General features: G+C 40.6%; 1 protein-coding gene across 1 annotated transcript; it reads right to left on the bottom strand.

Annotated features, from left to right (window-relative positions):
- Nucleotides 1-7,145: 7,145 nt before the first annotated feature.
- rps16 (ribosomal protein S16) lies at nt 7,146-14,210 on the bottom strand. Its single transcript, XM_048549623.1, has 6 exons — nt 14,129-14,210; nt 13,977-14,028; nt 11,051-11,152; nt 8,782-8,878; nt 7,422-7,469; nt 7,146-7,331 (listed from the first exon to the last, which is right to left on the bottom strand). The coding sequence occupies exons 2-6, from the start codon at nt 14,022-14,024 to the stop codon at nt 7,186-7,188; spliced, it is 441 nt and encodes a 146-aa protein (XP_048405580.1). The 5' UTR covers nt 14,025-14,028; nt 14,129-14,210; the 3' UTR covers nt 7,146-7,185.
- Nucleotides 14,211-22,265: the final 8,055 nt, after the last annotated feature.

Genomic DNA, 22,265 nt, shown 5'->3' with positions numbered 1-22,265 from the left:
AGAAAGAGGCCATTCAGCTCTTCATGTCCATGCCATGTTTTGAAAGAGCAACTCACGTAAGACAATTTCCATTTCCCGCCTTTTTCCCATAACCATACAAATGATTCCTTTTTGGTTAACTATCCAATTCCCTTTTGAAAGCTAAAATTGAATTCCAGTTTACATAGAATAGAATTTGTGGTGGATCGGTTTGTGGAGGATCACAGATTGTGTGCCATCATGAAGCAGATGGGGAAGAAGGTGGTCCATAAGCAAGCAAATTTAAGGAGAATTCTCTGTAATCTTTTCCAGTTGAAAGAGTCAAAGGCCTTTATGAGGTCAGAGAATACCATGTACCAAAGTTGTGCTTCTCTCTGCACCTTTCCTAAATTTACCTTGTGCAAAGATCATGTCCACCATGCCTTTTGATCAATGGTATCTGCTTTGTGACTGCAGGGGGTGGTGCTCAGCCATTGGGAGGAGGCAGTTAAGGAGAATGTTTGCAGTGACCTTCATTGACCAAGGCTTGGTTGAGGAGATCCTTGAAATGCCACTTCAAATGAACCCCTCCATTTTTAGCTCTCTTCAGAACAGGTCCTTGAATGCTTGTGCCATTGGTGTTCTTGACCACACTGAAGAATCCCCATGTCTGTCAGTTAGTGATAGACTTCCTGCAACTATCTGCCCACCACCTGCTCTTAACGTCACTACTTTTGTTGGATCTAAGGCTTTATTTGTCTGAACACTTATTTTCTCTCTATTGCAGATGGTGTTTCCTTAATGGTGTTTCTGATTCAGGAGCATCATGGTACTAGTGATTTAATTGCTCCTGGACCTCTTGGTCATTTGATCAAACCATAATGATATTTCCTGGTACGGAAGCCCAATATCTCCTCACAGATGCTGTTTATGATGTATTTAAGAATAGACTATGCCCTATGAAAATTCCCTGGCTCCTCTTCAGTTAGTGTTGTCAGGTTGAATGTGAAATATTGACTGAGTCAGTCTTTTTTGCAGAGTCCTTGAGTCCAAGGACATTGACCTGCCTTAAAGAGTGCTTCAGATGCCATTGCTAGGCTGATGGACAATGTCGGCAAAATTAGTGCTAGTTGGCCCAGCAGGTATCAGTTGTTGACATGGTCCAGGTGATGTGGACATCCTTGTAGTATTTCCTTCCAGTGTGACATTTGGGACTGTCACTGTTGCCCACAAGAGTCCTGTTGTTCCAGGCCTTTAGACTCATTTTGACAAGGCTGGAAGTGCCTGCTCATGGGTTCTTTTCTTGTGCAATGGGCATTGCATAAAAACAGCTCCATGGTGCTGGCAGAACAGGATCTTTGTCCAGTAGCAGGGACAGCTACAACGATTGGAGACCCAGCTCCCCTGCAATGGCCTTCCATTGTCCTTCCCACAACACTCCATCCCATTTCCTTGTGATTTCCGCTGGCGTGGATTTAATCAATAGGACAAATGGGAAACTGCTCAATTGCATTGCCTCACATCCAAAAGCAAGACCACCCGACATCAATCATTGGGCTGCAAATGCAGACAATGTTTATTTGGGCACACTCAGAGGCATGCGTTCCAAATCATTACATCATAAAATATTCCCATCTGTGAAGTGAAACTGACTGGCCTGTTAAGTGATTGTAAGGAGGTCAGCCAGGTGGACATCATCGAATATGAATTGCCTGATTGGCTGTTAATCTTGGTCAATCAGGGAGCCCTGGATGACAGATTGAAACAGGATGTCAGACATCCTGTTCACTCGGAACTGGTTCTGATGGAGCTGGATCAGTATCAAAGACTCTCCACAAGTAAATAAAAGGGGAAACTTAATTATAGGATAGTGGCCTCTTTGGAATTATTTCAGCCTGGAATTGATTAACTTATTCTTCCATTTTTTTCTGGCACCACCCCATATCTAAGAAAGATTAAAAGGTAGTGACCAATGACTCCATAATTGCCTCAGTTAGTTCCTTTGGTATTGCCAGATTCATCCAATTTACTCCTCGTGATTAAGCAACTCTTCTGTGGAGAGAAAGCAGAATTAAAGTTTCAAGCCCAGTGACCCAAGGTAAAGGATCATTTGCAAACTTTATCCAAATTGATTTTACATTTAAAAATTTGAAATTGCCACAAGAACTGGTTATGTCTTAATGCATACTACCAGTGATTTCACTACATTGTTATATTTTCTAAGCTCCATTGTTTTTGTTTTTAAAAATTACAGTTAAATGATATCTGACAAGAAAATAAGTTTCAGAGCAATGAAATGCAAATACAAGAGACATGGTTGGATCACTGTCACAATTGGCAAGCTAGCTCACCAGTACCCTCTTGTGCAAATATTTATGAATTACAACCTATGATTCAAAGCTGCATTTACAAAGCTGTTTCAAATCTACATCACAAGAAAGGACATACATCTGCAAAGGATGTGCACACTGTATATTCATAAATTAACTGTGATTAGAACATATTGAAGTATAATATTATTGGTTTAAGATTTTTGCAAAGATTTGTATCTTGGATTATGGGTGAGGTTGTTAAATTGCTTGCCAAGCTGGTTTATTTTCATCCAGTCGTTTCATCACCATGCTAGGTAACATCATCGATGAATCAATGTTGTTCTACTCTGCTTGGAATGTATACTGTCCACTCTGTTACGTGAGTTGTGTCATTTCTGGTTCTGTTCTGTATGGATTTTTATATAGGGTCCAATTCTATATGTTTGTTGATTGCATTATGGGTTGAGAACCATTCCACTACGAATTCCCACGTGTGTTTATGTTTGACCTGGGCTACATAGTCCGAATTGTAGTGTTACCGAATGACAGTGGGCTAATCCCACAGAAAGGGAAAACAAGGAAGAAAAATCAGTCAGTTTTGGGGTGTGCCAGGAGATTACTGCAGAGTTCAACTTTCTAGGCAGAATCTTGTGAATAAGTTGCTGAAAACTGATTTTAGGGAACAGTGTGTAATATACTTTGCAATTTGTCTTACATGTCTCATGGAGTTGTACCAGCTGAGAAAAAATAGCATCTAGGGAATGTACAGAAATTTGCTGAAATCTGCAACCATGAAAGCCTGAAGAAAGTGCTTAGCATGGGACAGTTGTAGCATGTTATTGAGGTATTGTGATTTGGTTGTTTGTAAGAACATTGCTAGGATAAAAAGGGTAATGTAGGCTTGATTCCAATTATGATATTGGTTATGAAATCTTTCCCATCATTTTGCTTATTTTTTTCTTGTTTAATTAACATTTTATTAAGTACACTAGCAATCTCAGGAAGGAAATAATAAGTGATGGGAGCAACATTGGTATCCTGACTAGATCTCAGGTATATAGAATTAGACGGGAAAAGAAATAATTGGAACAAGCATGGTTGTGGTGACCTGAAAATTTATTTATCTGTCACTATTTTTGAAAATTTAGGTAAAAAGGAGGAAGGTAAAGAGAATGGGGCTGTCGCATTTATTCCATCTCCTTTAATAGAAATGCAACAAACTCCAGTCCCCAGAACATTACCTAGACCATTGCTTCCCCATGGCAGTATTAGGTCATAGTTCCATCTGTATATTGGAATGAAATTTTACAAATTGTCCATGAAATTCCAAATCCTTTGTGCATTAAGATACAAAGCCTTTAAGTTAGTTCTAATATTAAAATTGTCTGCATGTTATGCTTCCTGCGTGCAATATGACATTCACACATTATGACCCTTCCTTTTATTTTCTGGTGATCATCAGCCCCATCATTAACCTGCAATCCTAATTTTAGTGATAATGGAAACTGCAGATGCTGGAGAATCTGAGATAACAAAGTGTGGAGCTAGATGAACACAGCAGGCGAAGCAGCATCTTAGGAGCACAAAAGCTGACATTTCAGGCGGTCTAGGCCTGAAACATCAACTTTTGTGGTCCCAAGATGCTGCTTGGCCTGCTGTGTTTATCCAGCTCCACACTTTATTATCCAAATTTCAGTTATCTCTTTGATTTTCTAAGTTTCTATGCAACTGAACCCACCTCCCTACCGCTATTCAGTTTAAAACAATGCCTACAGACCTAGTTATGCGATTTGCTCTGATGCATCCTTGACCCTGACATCAGGTGCACAACACACCATCTTGGAGTTTCACTCGTGACCGTAGAAACACTTGTATGCCCTGACTAAAGAGTCCACTATTACAATTGCTCTCTTGGAATTTGCCAAACCCTGCAGTCCATCCCAGTACCAAAGACCTAGCTGCTGCTACTATTTTTCTGAGAGGCTCTTCCCCCATCCCCCCTCAGTATCCAAAATGGCATATTTGTTTGAATGGGGGATAGCCACACAAGACTGCCTACCTCTTCTGGCGGTCCTTATCTACCTGAGTGAATGTGCTGTGTGCCCACCTCCCTGAAGCTCCTATCTATAACACTCTGCCTCCTGCACGCTCCTCAGTGTATCCAACTGTTATACCAACCAATCCACATGCTCTGAGAGGAGCTGCAGCTGATTATACTTCCTGCAGTCACCAGGGGGATAGTTGACTGCTCCTGGATCTCCAAAATCTGATATGAGGAGCATCCTGCTCCACTGACTGCTATTTTCTTTTTAAATTCACTCGGGGATTTGGATGTCCATAGCTTGACCTGAACTTATTACCCACCCCAATGAAAATTTAGTTATGAGTCAATCACATTGCTGTGGGCATGAAGTCAGTTGTGAAATTAAAACTAAAAGAACTGCAGATGATCTAAATCAGGAATAAAAGCAGAAGTTGCAGGAAAAGCTCAGTAAGTCTGGCAACATCTGTGAAGAAAAAAAATCAGTTGACGTTTCAGGTCAGGTGACCCTTCCTCAGAACCTTAACTCACATGTGGGTCAGATCAGGTAAGACAGACAAATTGGCTTCTTTAAAGGAACCAGGGAGATTTTCTTGACAATGGCATGTGGTCATCACTAGAGTCTTAATTCTGAACACTTTTATTGAACTCAAATTCCATCTGCCATGGCGGGATTTGAACAGAGGTCCCCAGAACATTAGCTCAGTTTCTGGATCAATAGTTTAGTGATAATACCACTGGGCCATTAACTCTCTGCCCCTTTAGCAACTTGTAGATATAGATTTTAAAAAGCTCTTACCTTGTTGCTGTTCAGCCTCAAAAAATCCCAGTATTCACGCAAGCCCACACTTAGACCTACCAGCAGCTCTTTGACCACAAAGCAGCCACTCTCAAAATCAGGAATGATAACATGTAATTTTGGCACCCTTATTTCAAAAGGGTTAGAGTATGAGTGTAGAAATTGTAATGAAGTCAACCAGGTGTTCTTCAGAATACAAGTTCCCTGATTGGAGCTGTTAATCGATTGGACCTGATTAACAATCCCAATCAGGGAGTCCTAGCTGACAGATGAGGAGTATCAGGCATTCTGTTCCCTCAGAGCTGGATCACAATCGAGAACCTTCCATGTGTCAATATAGTGACTTATTGATAATGGGACAACTGCCTCTGTGGAGTTAGTTCATTGGCAGTGAGAGATAAGCACGCTTCTGTAGAAATTCACTCGCACCAATAGCCTTTGAATTGGGGTATTTCTGGCATCATGCTGTTATTTGGGAAGCTTGACCCAGTCGGTCCTGCCCTTGAAGACTAGGTCCAGAATGAGGAATGAATGCACTGAAGTTTTTCTGGGCAAAATGATATGAGGCAGACAAAAAGCACTGAGTAATTTTCTTCTGGGATAGTAGGAACTGCAGCTGCTGGAGAATCTGAGATAACAAGGTGTAGAGCTCGATGAACACAGCAGACCGAGCAAAATCAAAGGAGCAGGAAAGCAGATGTTTCAGGCCTAGACCCTTCTTCAGAAATCTCTTCTGATTGCTTGTAGACCTGCAGCTTTGTCAGTTATCGCGAGCCTAACTTGCCCTGAGGAACAAGATACTAACCTTTCACGAGTTGATGGATTCAGTGAAGGAATATTACAATCCCAAGTCTCCTCTAATTCTGAAAGGCTATCATTTCTTCTTCACAATTCAAGAACCAGTGGAATCTGTATCAGTATTTTTGAGGTTAAGAGCACTGGCAAAACCTTGTGCCTTTGGTTTAACGCTTAATGCAATACTGGACACTGTTTGCTATGATTAATGATGAAACCATGCACGAGCCGACTGGCTGAAGCTCAACTGGGCACCAACAGGCACAACCGGGTTTAACTTAAGAAATATCAAGCAAGGCCTAAACATAAGAAACAAAACTGAGAGAAGATTATCAGCTACAGACCAAAAATCCTGTTTCAAAACAATCAGCTGTGAAATGGACTGACAGCATTCAGTAGATGGAAATTTAGTGAAGTTCCAAGAAAAAAATCCACAGTATAAGCCAAAATTCTTAGGAAAATTATCAATCAAAAAGAAAAAATACTGAATGGATGCAGTTCTTCCAATCCATGCAAGAGATCATAACAAGCCAGATGTGGCTAAAAGGAACAACAGAAAGAATACAATTTCTCATGGTTATGCAACATAAAATGGACAGCAACTGTATGTACTTTAACATGATAATCAAAAGGTTGTAATTCTTCTAATAGTAGTGATAACTTTAAGCATGAAACAGATTACAGTACTTGTGTTGTAAATATATATAGTTAGATTTTACCAAAAGGGCAAGGGGGTCTCATCAATGAATGCAAATAAATACAATACTGCAATTCTTAATTAGTCAAGCAATGGTGCCAGCTCTTTGAAATAGCTATCGAACTAAATTTAATCCCACACCCTGCTCCTTCTCCAAAGCCCTGAAATGTTTTCCCCTCAGCTTATACATCTTTAACAGCTAGTGTCTTGTTTCAGTTTACAAGTTACTTCAGCTATAAATGCATAGTACTGTAAAATTATGGGACAATGTTTTATCCTGTATATTGACTTTGAGGTGAGAAATGTCTTAAAGAACATTGCTCTGATTCCTGTTGGAAAATCTAAGAATCACTTAAAGTTGTGACTTTCACGAATGTATGCAAAACTTTTAATTGGAGAGCTAGTCCAGAGACCAGTAGTGAGACAGCTTTCTTCTGAAGTAAAATTCTATAATCATGGTATATTACAACAATATACTGAGATGCAGCAACGATTAATCCACACAGTAAGTGACAATTTAAAAAGACCAAGCAAACAGGTAAATGACAGCTATATATTTATTTGCCACAATCAAATGAAAGATTTAACGGTAAGATTTCTGGTAGCGTGCACGGGCACCAGGTCCACCAAATTTCTTTGCCTCACAACGGCGTGGGTCCGCAACCAGCAAGGTCCTGTCATACTGTATAAGGATGTCCTTAATTTCCTTCTTTGAGGCTTCATCCACATCTGGAAAGCAACATTTTAGTTAAATTTTATTGAAAATTATGAAGAGAATAACTGAAAACATATTAGAGTAAAAATCTGACAAGAACTTACATTTCTGGTAATATGCCACCAATGCTTTGGAAATAGATTGACGGATAGCTGCAAAAAGAAACATTATGCATCATCAAAAAGTCATACCAGGATATAGAATCACTTACTCTTATGTTGTGTTCAATGTACATCTTGGTTTGGGTGCTGATATTTTAGATTAATGGGAAGGGGGGGAACCTCAACGTGTTTAGCTAACATACTAAAATGCCTTTAACCCAGGATGGGGTCATAGAAAAGCAGAAAAAAATACAGCACATCATGCCCATTCTGGCTGAGGAAACAGCTGTACAACACAATTCCACATTTCAGCTCTTGGTCTGTAGCCTTGCAATTTATGATACATTCACCACATTTCTAAATACATTTTAAAAGTGCATGGTCAGTTTAGCCCAGTTGACTGATCAATTAGGTTGCAATGCAGAAACACCAACAGCATACATTTAATTTCCACACCAGCTGTGGACTTGTACATTAAGGTCCTTTATTCCACTGCACTTTATCATTATCCCATTTATTATGTATTCGTCTTGTCTGCCATTTTCAAATGGATTGCCTCACACCCTCTAAACTGAATCCATCCTACTGCCTTTCTAACCACCTGATCAGCTTATTAATATCTTCCTGCAGTCTACAGAGTTCCCTCTCACCACCAACGACATGACCAAATATTCCTGAATGCTCATGTCGGATATGATCAGTCAATAAACATTGATGTTTAAATAGTCCTTCTTTGACAGACAGCAATTGACAGGAGGGAGTAGGAAAAGTTTTGTTAAGGATTCATGTACAGGAACAAGGATGTCTTTCTGCAATTAAACAGGGTGCTGGTGAAAACACAACTGGAATATTGTGTGCATTTTTGGTCTCCTTGTTTGAGAAAGAACGTTCTTGCTGAAGGGGGAGTGCAGAAAAGTTTACCAAATTGATTCTTGAGACTGCCATACAAGGAGAGATTGATATAGTTTAGATTGAATTAACAGGAGTTTACAAAAATGAAGGGTATTTCATAGATATCTATAAAATTTAGGATTTAGAATTTCTTCACCCAGAAAGAGAAGTGTGCCTGTGGAATTCACGACCACAAAAACTGGACAAACCCAAAACATTGTGTTTTTGAGATGGAGGTTGTCGTAGCTCGTGTCTAAAGGGATCACGGGATTTGAGGAGAGAATGGGATTAGGGTATTGAGCCTGACTGAACGGTGGAGCGGGCTTGAGGGGTTGTTTGGCCTATTCTTGTTCCTTTCTTCTACGTTTTTATGTTGTTTTGATCATTTGTTTCCAGGCAATTTGACTTGAAAGTAGGAAATAGCCAGAAAAGAATCTCATTATGCTGGCATACACAAGACCATGTCATTTACCATAGATTTGAGCGACATGACCACCACCCTTCACACGAACTCTAATGTCCACTCCAGCAAATCTTTCCTTCCCCAACAGTAAAACTGGTTCCAACAACTGTAAGAAAGGAAGAAAGTTACATTTTCAAAATCAACTTTTCAGTGCCAAATGCACTGTAAATCATTCCAAGAGCAGACATTTCTTTACGTTAAAAATACGGGAAAAGCAAGAGAACCATGGCTAACAAGGGAAGTTAAAAATTGCATTATATCAAAGGAGGAGGCTAATAAACATCGCAAAATGTTGTAATCCTGAGAACTGGGAAAATTTTATAATTCAGCAAAGGAGAACTAAAACTTGGTAAATAGTTTTTATGTTTCTAATTGCAAACACTAACAAAAAGGTATGCAGGAAAGAACAGCAAAGACAAATTTCAGTGCATTACAGACAGTAACCATAAAATTTCTAATAGTAAACAAAGAAATGGCAGAGAAGTACTTTGTGCCTGCCTTCAGAGGTAGTCACAAGAAGTCTCCTTTAAGTAGTTAAAAACCAAAGGTCCAGTGAGAATGGAAAACTGATAGAAATTAATACCAGTGTAGAAAAGTTTGTAATTGTAAGTTGACATATCCCCAATCTGATGAGCTTTACCCTAGAATGTCGAAAGAAATAGCTACAGAGATAGCGGACCCATTGGTGATTATGCATTAATGCTCGTCCAAAGGTTGTGGATTATGAGGTAACACACATAACCCCACTGTTTAAGAACGAAGGGAGAGATAAAACAGGAAACTATACACCTGTTGGCCTAGTATCAGTAAAAGAAAAAAAATACTAGAATCTATTATAACACATATAGTTATTTGATACTCAGAAAGTAAGTGTGATGGGCAGTCAATATGGATATATTTAGGGGAAATTATATTTGACAAAACTAGGAGCTTTTTTTGACGTTGCTCCTAGTAGAGTGATTCCAAGATAAGTATCAGATTTTGGCCAAAAAAGGTCACTGGCTTTCAGTACACAAATAATTGGGACAAAAATGTAGAATTCACTAACAGTTCAAAGGAAGTAGAATATTTCACAAAGATAAACGGAACATGCCACCACCTCTAAAGTAGTTTGTAACATGAGGTTCCTTGACAGGGTTTGACTGTATAATTTAAAATGTGGATGTATTATATTGCTTGAGATGTGTATTTATAGGTGAGAAATTGGACTGAAACCTCATCTGCTTCTCCGATGCATGTGAAATGGTCGTTTTGAAGAAACAGTCCCCTCAGCGTTTGACGGCATATATCCCTAAAACAGTTGTTTTGGGGACCTTGCCATCCACAAATTGGCTGTACTGTTTAGCTAAATAATAAGTGATGGCATCTCAAACTTAATTTGTAAAGTAGTTTCTACCACCCAGAAGATGTACAACACATGACATGATGCAAGATCATCTTTTCAACAGATTCCACTTGGGAACAATATCTGTCATCCTATCAAGCAAGTGCTGATACATTTCAGAGTGATTTACAAAACCAGGAAGGCAACAGACTGTGAAACAAATCTCCATTAATTTCTCACTAATTACTAGCAAATTTCAAGGAGCTATACTTGTCATTCTTGCACAAAGTAGAAGGTGGAGTAAGATCAACCGTGCAGTTCTGAATCCAAAAGCTAGGACTTCCTTCACTTACAAGTTGTAGATTGTGATCCTCATGTCAATTGACAAATCAAAGAACCAAAAAAAAGGAAGCATCCCATTTGGCCTATCAAGTTCATACCGACCCCCAGAAGAGCATCCCATTCCGAACAATCCCTGTAATTCTGCATTTCCCGTGGTTAATCCATCTATTTTGCATATCCCTGGATGCTATGGGGAATTTAGCACGGCCAATCCAACCTGCACATCTTTGGACTCTGACAGCAACCTGAAGCATCAGGAGGAAACACACACAGGCACAGGGAGAACGTGCAAACTCCATACAGAGAGTCACCCAAAGGTGGAATCGAACCCAGGTTCCTGGCACTGTGAGGCAGCAGTGCTAACCACTGGTGCACTGTGCCACCAACAAAGTGTGGGATTTTCCTGATCTGTTTGGGTTATGAGCAAGGTCAACAAAATGAATTTGTCATTAATCTCAAAATGTCTTCCAGTGTACCTAACAACAAAAGCCTACAAGCTGTTGACATATTTTAAAAGATCTAAATATATTCCAAACCATGCACTAAAACTGTAACACACAAACCCTACAGGATAAGTGAGCAAAGATCGTTCCAAAAAAAACCTTTACGTACTTTGTATTGCAAAGTTCTTGGCTCAATCTGTTCTAGAGGCCTTCCATTCACTTTGATAAGTCCATTTCCTCGTTTGCAGTGGGCAACAGCTGTTGCTGTTTTCTGCAAAAATAAGTAGAATATTTACATGCCAGCCTTTCCACAGGATATTGGTGAGATTTAGCATTAGGACAGAGAAACAGAAAATTTTAACCATGTCAGTTAAATGAAATAAAGTCAAACACATCAAGCTATAGAATATCTACAAATGCAGATAAAGGACATTCAGCCCATGAAGTCTGCACCGACCCTCCAGAGACCCGCTCTCTTCATTCTATTCCCATAACAATGGCAAAACTACCAAGCCTGCATATCCCCGGACACTATGGGACAATTTAGCACGACCAATCCACTTAGCCTGCACATCTTTGGACTATGGGAGAAAAACTGGAGCACCCAGTAGAAACCCACGCAGACGTAGGGAGAATGCGTTAACATCACACAGACATCTACGCAAAGCTGGAATTGAACCCAGGTCACAGGCACTGCAGGGAAGCACTGTGAACCACTCTCTCTCTAGTAACCCAGGAGAAAAATGTGATCTATTGCATCTCACGATGAAATAGAAGTCTTTAGCATGGATTTCAAAAGGGAAAAAGATGTTTAAGAATTTCAAGGGAGCTTAAAGCAAACTAAATAAAACATTCTGATTAGAGCATGTAAAGACAAATGGAGTCAACAATAGTTTTGCCCAAAGGCAGGAAATGGTTAGCAGTGCCCTTCAGGATTTACACTTGAGGCTCTTTCTGTTTACCTTCTATCAATTATTTCAGTACACAGAGAAACAGAAAGACACAGAGGCCAAACTTCATCAAAATAGTGAAATTTGTTTCCAGAATTAAACAGTTGAATGGAAAACTACCTGAACGTTCAAGATTGGATAGGCGACTGAAGGAAACGGTCCTGAAAGGTTATCGGCACCGGGCAAGAAAATATGATTAGAATTATTTCTTCAAATGGAGCGAAAATCCAACATGGACTGTTTGAACTTACTGGCTTGGATTTGTATTATAATTTCTATGCGTAAGTCTAGACAATTAATAAAACTCCAATACTGTCACCAATTCAATGATTACATGGTTGTGAAATTTCTATGACTTTGCCACAACATTTTAATAGCAGTCTGTGAGTGAACACATGCCTCATAAAAACTGCAACAAATGAAGCATGCGTATAACTAAGTATTATTAAGAGTTACAGACACAGAAAAGAGATAGGTGCAAATAATGACTACACTTTCATACACAACCACTCACATTAGAAACGGGGTGGCAAATTTTACCATTCATTTGCAATCTGTGTCTCATGTTAAAAATAAGTCAGTTTTACAGTTAATGTTAAGAGGTCCTTCAACCTATTATATTAATGCTGGTAATCAAACACCTGTCTATTCTAGTCCCATTCTCTCAACACTTTCCCTGTAGTCATGCATGCTATGGTGCTTCAAGTGATCATCTAACTATTTCTTATATGTTGTGACAGTTCCTGCCTCTACTGCCCTTTCAGGCACTGAGTTCCAGATACTTACCTAAAATACTCCAAATCCCCACTAAACCTAATGTCCTTCACCATAAATCTATCCCCTGGCAACTGATCCCTCTAATAAGAGGAAAGTTTATTTTTTATCTACCCTATTTATGGCCCTCATAATTGTGTGCACGCCAATAAGGTCCGCATCAGCCTTCTCTACTCAAAACAGGAAATCACAACCTATTTAGTTTCAACAGCATCTGAGATAACAAGGTGTAGAGCTGGATGAACACAGCAGGGCAAGCAGCATCAGAGGAGCAGAAAAGCTAACCTTTCAGGACCCACAATGTCAGCTTTCCTACTCCTCTGACGCTGCTTGGCCTGCTGTGTTCATCCAGCCCTACACCTTGTTATCTCAGATTGTCTAGCATCAGCGGTTCCTACTATCTCTGAACAGCATCTTAGGTTTGTTTTATATGTCATCAGTGGTGTGACCCTTTGATCTGTTACTTATAAATTCTGTGTCTGATAATACACCTGGAGGAGGACTGAGGCTGCAAAAGCTTGTGTTTTCAGATAAACCCGTTGGATTATAACCTGGTTTCATGTGATTCTTGCCAGACTGAGTGGTAGAGGTGGGTACAGTTACATTGGACAGGTATACGAATAAGAAAGGGTTAGAGGGATAGAAGCCAAATGCAGGCAAATGGGTCTAGAGATAACAAGGTGTAGAGCTGGACGAAAACAGCAGGCTAAACAGCATCAGAGGAGCAGGAAGGGTGACGTTTCGGGCCTAGACACTTCTTCAGAAAAATGGGACTAGTTTCGTTTGAGAATCATGGTCAGAACGGACAAGTGGGACCGAAGGACCTGTTTCCGGGCTGTATTCTTCTATTCCTCTATTCCATATAGTATAGAAGCGCATGCCATCTTAAAATAAGAATCATCTGTCAGTGGTGGGAAGAATTCCTTAGAAACATACACGTTGTGCGGTAAAATGAGATTCGGATCGCCAGTCGATAGTGGGTATAGAGCAAGTTAGCAGAAGGGGAAGCCACTGCGTCCTGCAAGCCTGCTCCAATCGTCCGGGCCAATAGGCCCAAAGCAGACTGACGAGCCGTTTACTCCCTTCTCGCCTCGCATTCATTAATTCATGTTAGGGTCGGCCTATACAGCTTGAATAATCTTAGGCCCAAGGCCGGGCAGTGGTGCGTGCAGCACGAACAGGGGCGGGGGGGGGATGGAACGTGGCGATCCCGGCTGACATTCGAATTTAGAACCTGGCCCTGGATCTCGGGAAGCCGCGTGGCGTCCTCGAACTCCCCTCCCCTTCCCGGGTCCCAGGAGCCGGCTCTAACCGCCAGGCCCAGAAGCCGCTCACTATCAGCCCACGCGGGCAACGCACTCCGTGCCTCACCTTTCGCCCAAAAACCTGGACCGACTGCAAAGGACCTTTAGCGGGCATCTTCCTAGAATTAAGAAAACGACACAAACACACAAGCCGGTTAGCAGTGTGGCAACATTGTCCCCCCAAGTAAATATCATTCGATTCCCCTATCCGCTCTTTACCAGACTCCGCTCAGTAGAGCTGCTGTAAAAGGAAAGAACGGGGTTTCCGACCCACCACATCAAGAGCTGTTTTGCGACGCTCATCTACTTTACGTAACACGTTTTGCGACGGGCTTTGGGTGATCTCTGGGAGTTGAAGGCAGCGATCGGTGAGCCGGAGGAAGACTGCTGCAAACGGCCGAATCACATCACTTATAATATTAACTTACTATTAGGCAATGAATTGAACTTCTAATGTCATATCTTCTGTTCATTATGACTTTTCAATTCTGTAACAGACTGAAATAGAGGTGGTTTTGAAACATTTACGCAACTGTCACCTCCAACTGAGTAATTCCCACTGGCTCCAGAGGTGTGTAATAATGTGTCACGGGGGATCAGGACGCGAAGGGTCAGCCATCGTCACTCTTTGCCTTGGAGATCCCTAAGATAATCTTCCGATTCAAGGTCTTTGCCATGGAGCAGAATGAGCGTTTCTTCTTCCAGAAAGTGCATAGGGACAGCTCCGTGATTAGCAGCCTGAAGGAAGAAAATGGCTCTGACTCTGACATCCTGAGAATCAGCAAATCCTTTAATGCCAGGCCGAATGACATGAAGCTCATAGGCAGTGTGGCCTCCTAGCTATTCCTGTCCTCCATCAAAATTAGAATTAGCTTTTAATGTCACACTCACTCACGAGTACAGTGAAAAAAGTTATAAGCTGCCATTTACAGCACCATGTTAGGTACAAATATACATAGGCACAGAATCTCAGTATAAAACAGAAAAATAAAGCAAGTTAAGAAGTTAAACATTACATCCCTCCCCACAAGTGGTCTTAGATGACAGCAAGCAGGAGAGGCTGGATCAGCTGATATTTCTGGATGAGTCCACCAAGGCCCTAGGATCCTTTGAAAAGAATAAAAATCCTGGAAGTGACAGCTTACCAGATGAGTTATAATCAGCACTTTGGGACTTGATTGGCCAGGACCTGAGGGAAGAAATGAAAAATTAATGGTCAATTTCACATTGAATGCAGGTTTTAAATTCCTGTCTAAAGTCATCATCTAAAGGGTCTGGTCTCTTCTGCGTTTGATGATTCACCCTGACCAAACCTGCATTGTACCAGGTAGAAAAATCTCCGAGAGCCTTACAGTCCTAGTGAATATGATTGCCTTTGTGCAGGACTGGGGGGGTTGAGGTAGTGGCGTTGGTGGATGTACATGTGCCTTATCAGCCTGGACGAGCATAAGGCCTTTGGCTGGGTATTGTACACTGACATGAGGGATGTGCTGCCAAAAAAGGCTTTGGGTAGGAAACCACTATTGGAGCTGATTGGTCTACACCAACATCAGCAGTACAGTCTCAATTAATGGGTGAGAATCAGAAAACTTAGTGATCAGATCTGAAGTCATATGGGGGCCTCCTACTTTCTCCTGCCTTGTTTGTGTGTTACATAGAGACTTTTGCTGAATCCAGTGGGAAAGATGCAAGCCTGGGAAGGGCAACTGTTCCAAGCAGCAGAAACCTGCAGGTCAAAGCCTCCCTGTACATGGATGACATCGCAGTCTTCTGTGCACAGCAGATTCATGAGTATCTGCCACCAGCTCGAACTGGACTCAGGAGTCACAGTAAATCAAGGCAACTGCAGACATAGGGTGAATACGTATATCTGTTCCATTTCTCATACTTAAGTTTTTTGACTTTTACTTCCTTGCCAAAAGAACATAGTTCCCCTTTTCCTCGGCTTGCAAACCATCAGCTTCCAGTCAATGGATCATCCTCTACTGCTTCCAGCATGATCACACAAAATAACTCTGCTATCATTCTTGGAGCATTGTAAAGAGACTTTTTCTCTGCCATTCTCGTGCACTCCCAAGTCATCATCTCCTGCGCTTGCACAAGTTGCTAAAGGGTGTAATTCTTGCATTTTACATCCTTGCTTTCCACCAAAGCTCCAAACACTCCCACCAGTTGAAACAGCAATTTATGTGTACTTTTAATTTCACATTCTGCATTGCTACCCATGATATTGTCTCCTCTACACTGAAGAGGCCAAACCCCTTCCCTATTGGCATTATGGGTATACCAACACTAAATTTTCTGCAGCTGTTCAAGTCGATAGCTCACCAGCATGTTCAAGGGCCACTAGGTATGGACCATAAGTGTTGGCCCATCTAACTGCACCTATCTTCCATAAGTGAACTTCTTCTAAAAAAAAAGTAGATTGTGGCTATTTTTCAATCATTTTAATTATCTGCCTCACTTATCACGCTGGCATTTTCATCTTCATGCTACATTGTTCCAAAGCTTAATATAAATTTGAGAATCAGAAGGCTATAAAAGAAAGGGTGACATGGTGGCTTAGTGGTTAGCATGGCTGCCTCACAGTACCAGGGATGTAGGTTCAAATCTAGCCTTGAGTGACTATCTATATTGAGTTCTCCCAAGAACTGCATGGGTTTTCTCCAGGTGCTCTGGTTTCTTCCCCTACCCGACCCCAACAGTCCAAAGATGTGCAGTTTAGGTGGATTAGCCATGCTAAAATGCTCATTGTGTCCAGGGATGTGTAGGCTAGGTAGATTGGCTATGAGAAATGCAAGGTTACAGGGATCGGTGGTGGATCAGAGGGTTGACGTGGACTCAGTGGGTCAAATGGCCAACTTCCACACTGTAGGGGTTCCAGGAGTGGATTATATGAACAAGATACTGGGAAACACTGACTTCAGCCATTTGCAGCTTATGACCTCCATCCCAATTCCTTCAGAGATCAATTATTGATAATGATTCTACCAATTCCATTTACACCACCCTAGATGTACCTTGTCATTTAATCTAGTCATTATCCTCTCTTCTGCCTTCCAGCTTCCTTTTTATTTCTCCCACCCACCTCACCCTATATGTTTACCCTGCTCATTCTGACAGTCAACCAACAATTTGAAATTGTCTAATCAAATAACGAACTGGGGCTGCTGGAGATCAAAAACAAAAACAGAAATTTTTGGCAAACTCAGCAGGTCTGACAGCATCTGTGGTATGAAGGTAGAGTTAATTTTTCAAGTCACATGACTCTTCATCAGAATAAATCTGAAACATTAAACTTTCTCCATAGATAGTTCCTGTGAATCTTCCCCATTTGAGAAAGGTTGTTCCTCTACAACAGCAGAGATTTCCCATTTACAGGTGATTGCCTTAGTTTGGGAGATCATTATTCTGTTTTACGTTCTAGCTCAGACTGTTCAGCACTGGAACAGGCCCTTTGACCACAATGCCATTTGAAACTAATCCCATGTGCCTGCACATGGTCTGTATCTGTCTAAATGCTTCCAATGCTGCTACTGTATTTGCTTCTCTAACGTTTCTGACAGTGCATTTCCAGGCACCTACTATACTCAAAAAATTGCCTCATATCTCACGTAACTACTTTCCTCTTCTCACCTTAAAACTACACTCTCTAGTATTTGACATTTCTGCCCTAGGAAAAGACTCCAACTGTCCACGATTCTCAGTTTTATATATTCCTAGCCAAAGCTTTAGGTTCGAATCCAAACCAGGACTTAAAAGCTAAGGAATCTTCCCCCGATTAGGTTGTGGCAAACTAAACTAGATCAGCTTTACTACTAGGAGCCTGCCATACAATGTTAATTCAAAATAAAAAACTTTTTATTGAAATTGTTTTTCAGAGGAATGCTGGAAGATGGTTGATAAGAGAATGGAAAGTTTGACCCCATAGGTAGCAACTTTTGTACTTAGTCTGGAGCACTCAGGTTCCACAGTCAGATAACTGTTACTTTTCATGGGACCACTTCCACACTGAAGGAAAAGGAAAGTTCACAATTGAAACAAAATTGGTGATTTCAGGGATAATGTGTTCTTAGGAAAAAAAACTCTAGTGATTAGTTTGGAGAGGGAGTATTTGCAACGGGACTGGAAAGGACAAACAAGACAGAAGGTACTAGCGATAACAGTGTGGATCTGGAGGAACACAGCAGGCCAGGCAGCATCAGAAGAGCAGGAAAGTTGAGTTTCAAGTCAGGACCATTACATCAACTTTCATGCTCCTCTGATGCTGCCTGACTTGCTGTGTTCCTCCAGCTCCTCACTTTTATCTCTAACTCCAGCATCAGCAGTTCTTGCTTTCTCAAAAGGCGCTAGAGCCCTGACCTAGTTACTATCTGCCAATTTTATAAAAGTTTATACATATTATACAAGATATCTCATTTTGAAACTTTGTTGTAATAGGATTCAGCCCAAGGGCAGCTGAGAGACACAGCACACATCACCAGTCAAAACAGATATAAAATTAATCAATTTGTACATTTTTGAGCACATCTAATCTTCCAGTTTAAACAGTGTTAAAAGAGATTCTCAGGTTACATAATTTTAGCATTGTGATGAGTTTCATCCCTGGAATTGGGACATGCAGGTTGGGTAGGGATTTATATCTGTAGAGTTCAAGCTGAGCCTGTTCTACAGGGTGAAATGATTTGAAGTTTGCAACACACCACATTTGGCGTTGAGGATGTGTTGCAGGATCAGTAATATCAAACGCTCTTCCTTCCCCCCCCCCCCCCCCCCCATTTACTGAATTAACATTATCAATTGCAATTGCAGGGATAGGACTGGTCTACACACACAGGACAAGTGTGTCACCAAAGCCTGCCGACATGTTCAAAAAGTTTAAATCATTTTTGTTTGACAATGCAATTAGGAGTTTTAAAAAAAATTAAAACTCTTTCTCCTTGTAGGTACAAGTGCCACGGTCCTGGAACAGAGTGTTTTGTCCTAAATCGTACAATTAATCCTCCTCTGCCTCCTGGGGAGGTTAGCATTAAGAGGTCATTCATCCCCAAATGGTACACGGTGTTTCATTTTAAAATGTGCTGCATAAAGAGCCTTACAATTCTTCTATTTCTTTTTAACAAAAAGAAAATTTATGTTGAGTGTTAATGATTGCGACGCCCTACAGCAATCAGTCATACCATACTTTAAACCTTACATGTGACAACTGCCACATCAAATTACAATCATCTCCCAGGCTGAGAAGAATTGGATTTACGTAAGTAACACTGCAGTCAATGGTGTTTCAGTTGAGAAGACAGAGTATAGAGCAGCTTCAAGTCACAAAAAAATTATAATCCTTCAGCTTTCAAAGTTTCTCTAGTTGCAAATGTGTGCTTCATTTTAAAAAAGTGCAAATAATCAGTAATATAAACTAGACATTCTAATGATGATATTGCCATGAGGAAGGAAGAGAGGAGTTTGCCAATGCATGAGGGAAGTGGTACAGAGCAAAATGATTGATCAACCTGCAAGTCAAATTTTTGGATGCAGCTGGATTTTATCTTAGGGCCTTAAAAAGAAAGATTCTTGAAGTAGTCAATGCATTGGTGTTCATTTTTCACAATGCCTTGGAGTCAGGAAAAGTTCCATCAAGCTAGAAAGTAGCATCTATAACTCTTACCTTGCTGCCCCGCCTGCCCGCCCCCACCCCGACCCCTTTCTCAATTCAGAGGGGGCTGGAGGACTGAATATGGGAAGCTATCGGCCAGTTAGTTTAAAGTGTGTTTAAATCAACTGAAAGCTGCACCCAAAAATAACTCAAAGTAAACTAGGAACATCAGCATGGTTTCAAAGGGAAATCGCAAATTTATTGGAGCGCCACGAAGGAATAAACATGCTGTAGATGAAGTGGAGCCTGTAAAATGTGCCATTCCTGGATTGGCACTAGAAGATGATTTTTTTTTTTAAAAAGTGCCAAAGTTTATTACAAAAGAAATAAAATCTTGACATGCGAGTACTGTATTAGCATGGACAGAAGATTGTTTGGATGGCAGAAGAGAATATGCACAAGTGGGCCATTGTCTGAGTGGCAGCAGGTGAGGTGTGAAGTCTTCTAGGGATCTGCAACAGGGCTTCAATTTGAAAAAAATTACATCAATGACTTCGATGAGGGGAGCAAAAGCATGGTAGATAAATTTATACATGACACCAAGAAAGGCATGTTATCATGAAGACAACACGAAGGCTGAAAAAAAATGTTGGTAGATGTGAGTATAATGTAAAGTTGTTCACTTTGACAGGATAGGACAGACAAATGCATATAATTATTTGAACAAATGCAGAATTCTGAACTGTTTGGGGTATGCTTATTCTGGTCCACGTCCATAATGTCAAAACACAGATACTGTATGTAAAAGCAGTTGTCATTATGCTATTCTTCATTATGTTTACATAACATTTTTACAAGATAAATTGTATGCTTCAGTTATAAAGGGTATTAGTGAGACAATATCTTGAATTGTGTGCTGTTTGTCTTCTTTTGCAAGGACAGACATATGTAGAGAAGGTAATTCAGCAGAGGTTTACTAGATAGATAGTTAACTGGTAGTGGGTGGTCTTAAAGGAGAGGTTGGACAGGCTGATCTGGTTTCCATTAGAGTTTAGAGAAGAGAGGCAATTTGGTTAAAGTTCACTGGGTTCTGAATGGTCTTAGCAAGGTGGAGAAGGAAAGAATGTTTTCTCTTGTGGGTTAATCCAGAACTAGGAGGCATTGTTTTAAAAAGTTGGCTATTCCGGGAGGGTGATGTCTGAGAATTGTGTGTGTCAGAAGTTGATACAACTTTGGATTTCTGCTTCAAAGCTAAAAGAAGTGCTAGAGGCAGGGTCATTGAGTATTTAAGACAGGCTGGAAAATTCTTTTTAGGTGGGGGGGTGGGGGGGGGGGGAAAGAAGAAGAGAGAAATCAAGGCCTAAAAATCAGGATTAACGGAAATGTGGAATTTGAAACAAAAGTCCAGCCATGATCATACTAAACGGTGCAGCAGACTCCAGGAGCCATAACAGTCTACTCCCATTCCTGATTTATACTTAACTGCTGGTAGCCATTTCTCCATGAAAAAGTTGAAATTGATATTTTCCAAATTGTTGAACCTGCAGTAAAATTTCAGCCGTGATTTCTCTCTAGTTTTATTATTAGTACTCAAGTCAACAATATATTCAGTATTTTTGATAGAGGAATCTTCACTAATCACCTATTTAATAAAATCAAATTTTGGCAAGAAATTGCAACAAACTTAAGTGGGCATGCATTATCAGTAAAAGAAAAATCACTATCACTGCCTTTCTGTATTATTTCTTCAGAGCACTGAGGCAACTTTTTGACGAACATGAAATACATGCTACTCCTCATTTGAGGGAAAAAAGGGACCGTCGTCAGTACTTGTGTTTTTTCTAAAATTCATTCACAGGAGGAGGGCATTGCTGGCTAGGCAGCATTTATTGCCCATCCCCAACTGCCCAGAGGGCAGTTGAGAGTCAACCACATTGTGACAAGTCTGGAGTCACATGTAGGCCAGACCAGGTAAAAATGGCACTTTTCCTTCCCTAAAAAGGGATTAGTGACCCAGATGGGTTTTTCCAGAAAACAATGGAGTCATGGTCACCAGTAGATTCTCAATTCCAGAAGTTTTTATTGAATTCAAATTCCACCATCTGTTGTGGCAGGACTTGAACACTGGTACCTGAACATTAAACTGGATCTTCTGGATTAGCAGTCCAGCAATACCACCCCTGGGCCATCACCTCCCTAGTTCAGAATGTTTCTCCTAGCCAGCCTACATCTTATCATAGAGTTAATATGCTAACATTTCCCTGCAAAATAAGCAATTGTTATGAATGTAAAAGCTGTTAGGACAAAATACAAGAAAAATCAATTCTAACATTAATGTATTACAAGTTCATTACTGAAAGAAGTGCAAAGCAGTTATCTATAATTCAATGGCTAATAATCTGGTATGGCCAAGTGCTTCACTATCTTTGATTACTTAAAGCAGATGAAAAGTGAAATTCCTACATTGACAGCATGTTCAAAGGTTTTGCCTAAACAAAAAAAAGTGTTCTTTCAAAGTCTTGCCCAAGTTAGCTGACAAATTTAAGACATTCCATGAGATTCCATGGCAGCGTGGAAGAAAAGAGGGATCTTGGTGTGCAGATACATAGATCCCTTAAAATGGCCACCCAAGTGGACAGGGTTGTTAAGAAAGCATATGGTGTTTTGGCTTTCATTAACAGGGGGATTGAGTTTAAGAGTCGTGAGATCTTGTTGCAGCTCTATAAAACTTTGGTTAGACCGCACTTGGAATACTGCGTCCAGTTC

This window comes from Stegostoma tigrinum, chromosome 18 (assembly GCF_030684315.1).
Source record: "Stegostoma tigrinum isolate sSteTig4 chromosome 18, sSteTig4.hap1, whole genome shotgun sequence".
Taxonomy (NCBI): Eukaryota; Metazoa; Chordata; class Chondrichthyes; order Orectolobiformes; family Stegostomatidae; genus Stegostoma; species Stegostoma tigrinum.
This window is presented reverse-complemented; position numbering and strand designations above follow the sequence as displayed.

Coding starts and splice junctions, on each gene's coding strand:
- rps16 (XM_048549623.1), bottom strand. CDS start 14,024: ATGCCCGCTAAAGGTCCTTTGCAGTCGGTCCAGGTTTTTGGGCGAAAG. Junction 11,153..13,976: donor TCCAGGTTTTTGGGCGAAAG/GTGAGGCACGGA, acceptor TTATTTTTGCAG/AAAACAGCAACAGCTGTTGC. Junction 7,332..7,421: donor GGTGGCATATTACCAGAAAT/GTAAGTTCTTGT, acceptor GTTGCTTTCCAG/ATGTGGATGAAGCCTCAAAG.